The following is an 8173-nucleotide window of genomic DNA, read 5'->3' on the forward strand; positions in this document are numbered from 1 at the left end:
AAAAAAAAAAAAAAGACTCTGGGAAATAAAATCATTCCTTAGTTTCTTAGTGTCTCAATCAGTGAGGCGGAAAACAAGCAAAAAAAGATAGCAAACCAATTGCGGCACCTCTCAGCTATAGAGCCGGGATCAAAACATTGTAGCATCTGTTGAAAGAGAAAGTGTCTAAATCCTATAGAAGGCTTTAGTCTTATAAGAGAGGGAGGGGAGAAAAAAAGATAAGAAACAGTGTCTCGGTGATCCCTAAAACCACTAAATCACTGGAGAATTTCTCCCGGATAGAGATGTCTCTTTTTGTTCTGTCAGCCCTCATGTATCCATTATTTTATTCACTGCTGCATGGCGTTTATCAGATTGAGACCATATTTGTACCCCTCTGAGACCTAACCTCGCCTTATGCTTTTTGAGTAATGGACTCTTAAAATCCAGTAACATACCCCTGCAAGGGAAAAACATTAGAAGGAGCATGAATATTCCAGAGGAAATCCATTTTATTAATTTTAATTTTGCCATGCGGATGTTTTAAGTGCCTTGCCTGCCTCCCCCTCGCCTCTCCTGCCCACGCATACACGCACCCCCGGCCCGAGCCAGCCCTGCCCCGCAAACGCTTTATTTCGGCTGCGGTTTAGGAAAGGGCTCCCGAGGTCCTCCCGCCGCTCACGCTCCTGCCCCGGGGAGCTGCGGGCACTGCGCTCATCCCCACGCCACGGGAAGGGGCCACCACGGGCTCCCCAAGCGCCACCGAGCCCCGCACACCCCCAGCCTCTGTGCGCTGGTGCGGCCAAAGGGGTGAGCCCGCACCGCACCGCACCTCCCGCACCCGCGGCTGGGCCTCGCACCGCCGCCCTGCGCCCCCGAATTTCTCGATTTAACATCTCTTTTAAGAAAAAAACCAACAACCAAAAGGCCGAAACCACGCACCGGCGGGAAGGGAGCCACAGGGGCGGAAGGTGCGGTGCCTCCGCCACGCACAGCCCCGCCGTTTGGCTCTCGGGAAGGAAGGGAGCTGAGACACGGGGATGGACGAAAGGCACCGGGCCGGGGCAGGGCCCCGCAGGTAGGGGCGAGCCGGGGGTAAGAGCCGTCCCGGTTCCTGGGGTGGACATCGGGCAAAACAAAATGTAAAAAAAAAAAACCCAAAAAACAAAAAAACAAACCAAAACCAAAACCACACAACCAAACAACAAAAAACACCAAAGTGGGGGTGGGGGGAAGCGAGGACTCCGCTCTATCTTTCTAGTGTCCTTCATAGACTGTTTTCTTCTCTTAAAACTGACATGTCTAATTGGCAAGCGGTGCCATATCGTGTCCAGAGGTCTCCTGTGGAACATTTCTACAGCTGTCTCCTTCAACTAGACGCTTATTCATGTCGCCTTAATGAGAAACAAAACGATCTCTAATGAGCAATTACATAGCGACAGAATTGTTCCCATAACAAATTCTTGCGTGTGACAGAAACATCCTTTGTACCAGATATTCCGCACACTGTTACCGATTTTTTTTTCCTTGCGGGGTGAAAACAAAAAGCAGGTTGTTGTATATAGACACCTCTTCTAAAGGAATGACCAGAGCCGGGGAGAGCCGAGCCTCAACAGAGCCCGCATTCAAAAAGAAGCCATTAACCATCTTAAGTATGTAACGTAACATCCCATTATCCTTCATATTATCCCCTTGTCATTCCTACAACAAATACCTATTAATCTTCAGGATAAACAATTTCCTATATTTACAAAGTTGTTTCGGGTCCATTGAGGAGGAATTATAATCAGCCCTACGGAGATAGTTACCGATCGCCCCGGCTTTGCAGAGAGACCCCGGCGCGGGAAGGCGGCCCGGGAGGGGAGCGGGAGCCCTAATTACCGGGCTGAGGTTAAGGCTCAGCCCCGCATCCCGCCCGGCTGCCGGCACCGCAGCTCGGCGGATGTGGCTTCGGCAGAGGATGCTCCTGAGCTCCTCTGCCTGTCGCCCTGCCGGGGCCGGGTCTGGACGCCCTGCGGGCCGCCGGACCCCGCACCCACCTGCCCAGAGAGGTGGCGGGAGGGACACCACCGTCCTCAGGGCTGCGGCTGGGGAGGGGGCGAGGGGGGACCCGCATCGGGGCCGCCTCCACCGAATGAGACCGAACCGAGCCGCTCCGGGCCGCGGAGAGGCGACCGGACTGTCCCTTACCTTGTGCGGGCTGCCCGGGTACCGAGGTGCCGGGATACCAGCCGGGTCGGGTGCCCCACGTCCCCGTCTGCCCGTTCAGCATCCTTAGCTTGTCGTACATCCCGTCGGCACCCATCTGTTGCTTTTCGCTAGCCAGGTTGCGTAGGACTCTGTTTATCGACGACACCTGGAAGGCAAAGGACAGGAAAGGCAATGGTAGTGCGGTAGCGCGCTCCCCGCCAGCCTCCCGCGCAGCCCCCCGCGTTCCCCTCCGCGCCCCCTCCGCACAGCGGGCGGCTCGACCTGGGCGCAAGTCAGGGCTTCCCCGAGCGCCGGCTGCGCCGCTGCGGCCGCCCCGCACCGCCGTGTCCCAGCCGCCCCGACTCGCTCACTGCTGCTGGTGGTGGTGGTGGTGGTGCAAACAAACAAACAAACCACGGGGAAAAAAAAAAAAAAAAAAAGCCAAGGGAAAAAAAAAAAAAAAAAAAGCCCCAAACCCAACCCTGCAAAAACCAGAGTGATGTCTTCGACTGATGCTCGCAGTTCCTGAGGCACCAGGCGCAGGGGTGACCCGCATATTGGGGGTTTTTTTGTTGTTGTTTTTGTTTTTGTTTTTTTTTTCCCTCCTTAAAGGCATTTGTCAGATTCTGTATGAAAAAATGCGTCTGACCCTGCCACATGCAAATGATGTGAACCTGCTATCCTCTCCTCTGATACCAAAACAAAGGGAGCAGAGGCTCGCTACGGCTACCCAGCATTGTACACAGCACACAGGAAGGGTTTTTTCATGAACTTACACTGGGTATATTATCGTTGGTACAGACCCCCTCTGATAGTAATCTGTCTCGAATCTCCCACGCAAAGATGGAGGGGCACTCTCGTTTATACTGCGCTATTTTGCTTACAACTTCTGGAGTCGCTACTCTCGGTTTACTACCTCCGATTGCCCTGGGTCTGATGGAGCCAGTTTCGTAATACCTGCCCAAAATTTTACTCACACATCCATTCGACACCTGGATAGGGAAGCGGACAGAAAATCACATTATTAATAATTTCAAGACAAAAATAAAATTGTTTAAGTATGCATTAAACAATGACAAGCTTACGTTTTGATTGTCCAGCACTTGGACTTTTGCATCTGCATGGGTCTATAACACAAAAATATACCTTAAATGGTATGAGAACTTACTTAGAGAGTCTTTTTTTTTTCTTTAAAAAAAAAATTACATTCTTGGCCCTACCCTCTACCAAAGTGATACTTTAAAAACATTTGGAAGAAAAAAAAAAATCACCTGGTCAAAACGTAATTCTTTTAGTATCAATGTTAAAATACTCCTTAAATGCCAACAATAGCTAAGCCAGACTACTCTCCATCCTCCTCACTGCTCTCAGCCAAAGTACTTGTGGGGGACAGGGTGAGTGAGGCGATTTCAAGACCTACATTTACAAAGTACCCCTGAGCTGCGCCAGATTGCGTGAGTGTCTGTAAAGACAGATTCCGGGCTAAAACAGCGTGGCTTTGAGGGGGGGGTCTTTTTTTTTTTTTTTTTTTTTTTTTTTTTTTTTTTTTTTTTTTTTTTTTTTTTTTTTTTTTTTTTTTTTTTGGTTTGTTTTGCTTTTTGGAATTAAAAAAAAAAAAGGTAAAACTAAAAAAGCAGTAAGCCACGCCAAATGCATACAGATATCACAAAATCATAAACAAATAGGAGGGGGAAGGAGGGAAGGAGAGGAAACTGGAATTATGCCGAGCCGTATAATTCAGTTTATTACAGCGAACTAACTGCAACGACAGTGCGGGTTATCACCGGACGGGAATAGAGGGGAACGAAAAATAAAAATTTAAATATTTTAAAAGGCATATATAGATATAGATATAGATATACGCGTAGAAGGGTCTATTTGCAGCGACAACCGAGCAGATGGATCGTTTTTTTAGGCTGGAAGGCGGGTGGTGGTGGTGGTGGTGGTGTGTGGGTGGGTGTGGGGGGGTCGCATTAGCGCCCGGCGGTGACACAGCGGCGCTGGAGCGGAGCGGACGGAGCGGTGGGAGGACGGGGGGCGCCGCCGCCTTCACCTGCAGGATCCGGGAGATGTCGCAGGGCCGGGCGCCGCTGTGAGCGAGTTCCACGATCTTCTGCCGCGTGGAGTCGGGCAGCGGCCTCCCGTTGACGAACACCCCGCCGAGCTGGTTCACGCCGCTGTGACCTGCGGGAAGCACAGCGCCCACCATAGCACCCTCCGCTCCCGCCCGACCCGCGCACGCCCCGCCGGCCGAACGAGGGCTCCGCGCCGCTCCGCGCCCATCCCCTCCGCCCGACCGGGGGCCACCGCTCCCGACCCGGCTCCGGCCCTCGGCCCCGTCCTCGCCCACTGCTCCCCGGGAGCCACCACGGCTCAGAAAACGCGTTTCCTCCGCACTCCCCGTCTGCGAAACCCGCGGCAGAGGCGAAATCCCAAACCCAACCCAAAAGCCCAGAATATTCCTGGCTGGATCGCCTTGGGTTGCTCCCTTGCGTTGCTTGCTTTTTTTTTTTTTTTTTTTTTTTTTTTCCTCTTTTCCTCCCCACCAGAAAAAGAAAAAATAAAAACCCCAAAGCCCAAAGCCGAAACCCAAGCGAGCCTGCCTGCATCCGCACAGCCGCAGCTCGCTTCGCCAAAAGCAAAGCGAGAGGCTGCCTCGCCAGTGCCCAACCTGAAGCTCCAGGCTTTGGAGGGTCTCCCTGGAGAAGCTCTGCTCTACGCGCTCTCCGCTCTCCTCTCTTTGGAGCCTCCTGATAAATTGACTCCAAGAGCCCAGGCTTCTTAGCAATAAATAAGCTCCAAATATAGAAGAGGGGGAAAATATGATGAGCCTCTCTGACATTTGTCTTTAAAATAAAACTAGCTGCACGTCAAGTTTGAGCTTAATTTCTGGAAATAGGCGGAAGTCGCCCCGGATCATGCATGGAAGGCTAATTGAAAAGATCAGTTGGAGCACTTGTGGCAGGCGTGTCACTTTATGACAGTACTCTGCTTTTGAAAATTGCATCGTCACGACAAATAGTAGCATGATAAAACGACCCTTTCTGTCCGCATTTGGATATCACTCAGACTAGATTGAACTCTACTCGCTCTCCCTCCGAGGGAGGCTGCGGTTTGCGGTAGCCGGGGGCTCTGCGCGGACACACCGAGGGGGCGCGCTCCCCGCGCAATGGATTCGAAGTGACATCGGGGCTGGGGAATTTGCCGCCCCGGCTCAGCAGCGCGGCCGGCGCTGCGACCTGCGCTTCCCACCGCGGGGAGAGGAGCCCCGCGTCCCTCCCCGCCCGCGCCCCGGGGGGCTCGGGGCTGCGCCCCGGCGGGCGGACCGGCTCGGGGATGCCGTGGGCGGCCGAGGGGCGCAGCCCCACGGCTGCTCCCCCCCCTGCCCAGCCAGCATTCCCCCCCCCCCCCCCGTCCCCGTCAATGCGGTGCGGGGAGCCCAATTCAAGGGTGGGGGGGGGACCCTCGCCGACATAAAAAATGGCAGCGGGGAAAGCAAAATCAAAGTTTCACTTAAAAGGTTAAGCCTTAATCATTATATAATTTCCCTGGAGAGCGGTGTAGATCTCGCCCAGTGGCAATGATTATGCGCCTTGTATTCTATTGCTAGTCATCTAATAGGAAAACATATGGTGTCAATTTGGATGCTCTGCACCATATACACCCAGGAGTTATTAACACAAAGCCTGAAGAGCCCGCCGCGACCTTTAAACAAAATAAAGGCTTCACCCGAATGATATCTTTTCTGCGTTTTGCAGTGGCGATCCCAAACGGCCGAGTGAAGGCATCCCCCATTACCATAAACCCTCGGCACGCCACGGCCAAGGGCAGCAGCCGCCGTCCTTGCGAGGCGCAGGTAGTGCCCTCCCCGGGTTGCCGAGGCCCAGTTTTTGCTCGGGATACATGAAAATTCGTCACACGGACACGCACGCAGCGGCCCCGATAGAAAAAAAAAAAAAAAAGAAGGAAAACGACCCCACAAACAAGCATCAAAACAAAAAAGAAAAATCTAAAAAAATCAACCAAAAAAAAAAAAATTAAAAAAGCACACTCCACTCAAGGATATCTGAGAAATCCCCAAAACCTCTGTTTTTCCTGATGCTCCTCACACGGGGAGAGGGGGACAACTTATTAAGCGGTTGAACGGTGGGATAGGCATCCCCAGCCAGGTTCTGGAGAAGCACCGAGGTGAGGCCCGACCGCCCCGCGCAAAGGCCGCGCAACTCGGCCTACGCTCCTCGCCGCCGCTACGTGCGCAGAATAAGCGCTCCCGCAGAGCCCACTCCGCGTCCCGAGGACATGGGGCCTACTCTGGACTCGCTGGGACCTCACTCCCGGTCCCTTCGACCCCCGTGCAGCCCCTTCTGCCGGGACGCAAGGAGAGGCCACTTCTCGCCACCTCCAGCGCCCATCTCCGGGCGCTCCTGCCTGGTGCCAGAGCTTTCCTCCCTGAGAAACGCTCAGGCCTCTCGGCGAGGTCTTAACAACAGCAACGACAACGACAACAACAACAACAGATAAAAGGTCCCCCAGAAAATTATTAATCCACGAAGACATCAGAATCGGGAAAGCAAATAAACTCAGAAGGTGGCGAGAAACTGCACCTAACACGGAGTGGCTTTTTCCAGCCCAGACTCCCACCGCAGAGCAGACAGGGCCACAGCCAGATCCTGGGCCATGAGCCGGGCCAGCCCCAGTGGCCCGGGAGCCGTGACAACACCACCGGCCCCCTCCCCGCCGCCCAAGGCGGTACCCGCGCCCCGACGGGGCGGGCGGCGCTCCCGGCCGCGCAGGGGTCCCGCTCCAGACGGAGTCGCCTCTCCCTCCCCTGCCCGGAGCGAGCCCCTCCGGCCCGGTGTGCCGGCCCGCTCCTGCGCGCCCGCGGCCGCCCCACCTGCCCTCTGCAGCCGCGAAGGGGCGCGGAGTCACTTACTGTTCTGCATGTTGGGCTGATAGAGCAGTATCCCACGGGGGTCGCCTATAGCAGTCTATCAGTGATAAAATAGGCATTAATCAGGCGAGGTAGTGCACACAGTCAAGCTGCAGAGAGGCTAATAATCTCACAGGCTGATTTTGTTATCCTTAGGCATCTTCCCCCGGTTAGTTTAAGGATTTGGGGGTTTTTAATATCTCAAGGCAAAAATGTACATATGTATCCCTAACACGCGGGGAAAAAAAAAAAATTAAGAGAAGCAGCCCGCCAAGTGGTTTCTCGTTTTAATTGCATGCAGGTGGCGTATTGCCTCGTCGTTAGTGCCCTTCGCTGAGGTGGTGTACTAAGTGGAGCGACAACAATCACAAAGAGAGTCCGAAGTCATGTTTTTAAACTTGCCTGAAAGCAGGGTGGACTGTCCTCTCATACAATTTAGGGACTCGCACATCTGCGTGTCACTAGTTAAAGTCTTCCCTCTAGGACAAAGCAGAAGAAGTACATTAAAAAAAGTGTGGAGCGGCGCCGGAAAGGTGTGCAGGGCGGCGGGGCGCGGGCCGGGGGGAGCGGAGCGGGGCGGGCGGCGCTGCGCGGGGGCTGCGCGGGCACCGGCGGCGGGGGGAGCCCTTCACCGGCTGCCCTGCGTGCTGGGAGCGGGGCTCCATTTTTACCTCCGGGTATTTCCTCGAGTTATTTATTCCCCCCCTCCCCCTTTCCCCGCGGCACTGGCAACTTTTTCTACCCCAAACTCCCCGTCTTGTGATTAACTTCTTTTTTGGTCTTTAGATCTTCCCCTTTTTCACTGTACTGTGACACACGCTGTCTACCTCGCCTCACTGCTTTAAAAAGTAAGAACAGGAGGGGGTGAGAACTGTTAAACAAAGCCTACAGAAAGCGAACAATGGCCTCCATTCTGCTCCTCTACCCAAACCCCGAGTGCAGAAACCCAGGCTCCTTAACCGGCCGCGCAGCTTCCCAACTCAACGGACCAACAACCCTCCAACTTACAAAGAGCAGAGAAACAAGCCCCTTCTCCCTTCATTAGTGCCTGCCTTGACCCAGCGCCTGGACAGT

General features: G+C 54.0%; 1 protein-coding gene across 11 annotated transcripts in view; it reads right to left on the bottom strand.

Moving 5' to 3' along the window:
• PAX6 (paired box 6) overlaps nucleotides 1–8173 on the bottom strand; it is a 22240-nt gene that overhangs the window by 7731 nt on the left and 6336 nt on the right. For 5 of the 11 annotated variants that reach the window (XM_027904595.1, XM_027904596.1, XM_027904594.1 and 2 more), the window contains exons 3-7: nucleotides 7502–7578; nucleotides 7103–7157; nucleotides 4223–4353; nucleotides 2946–3161; nucleotides 2170–2335 (exon numbers count right to left, since the gene is read on the bottom strand). In XM_027904595.1, coding sequence (XP_027760396.1) covers nucleotides 2170–2335; nucleotides 2946–3161; nucleotides 4223–4353; nucleotides 7103–7112 — 523 coding nt within the window. In that variant the 5' untranslated portion in view covers nucleotides 7113–7157; nucleotides 7502–7578. Of the gene's footprint in view, nucleotides 1–2169; nucleotides 2336–2451; nucleotides 2550–2945; nucleotides 3162–4222; nucleotides 4354–4840; nucleotides 5045–7102; nucleotides 7158–7501; nucleotides 7579–8173 lie in introns of those variants that run through there. The other 6 variants (XM_027904601.1, XM_027904598.1, XM_027904599.1 and 3 more) reach the window with 5 other exon arrangements.

Source organism: Empidonax traillii, unplaced genomic scaffold, assembly GCF_003031625.1.
Source record: "Empidonax traillii isolate 1590-97213 ecotype Southwest subspecies unplaced genomic scaffold, ASM303162v1 scaffold1068:size345056, whole genome shotgun sequence".
Taxonomy (NCBI): domain Eukaryota; kingdom Metazoa; phylum Chordata; class Aves; order Passeriformes; family Tyrannidae; genus Empidonax; species Empidonax traillii.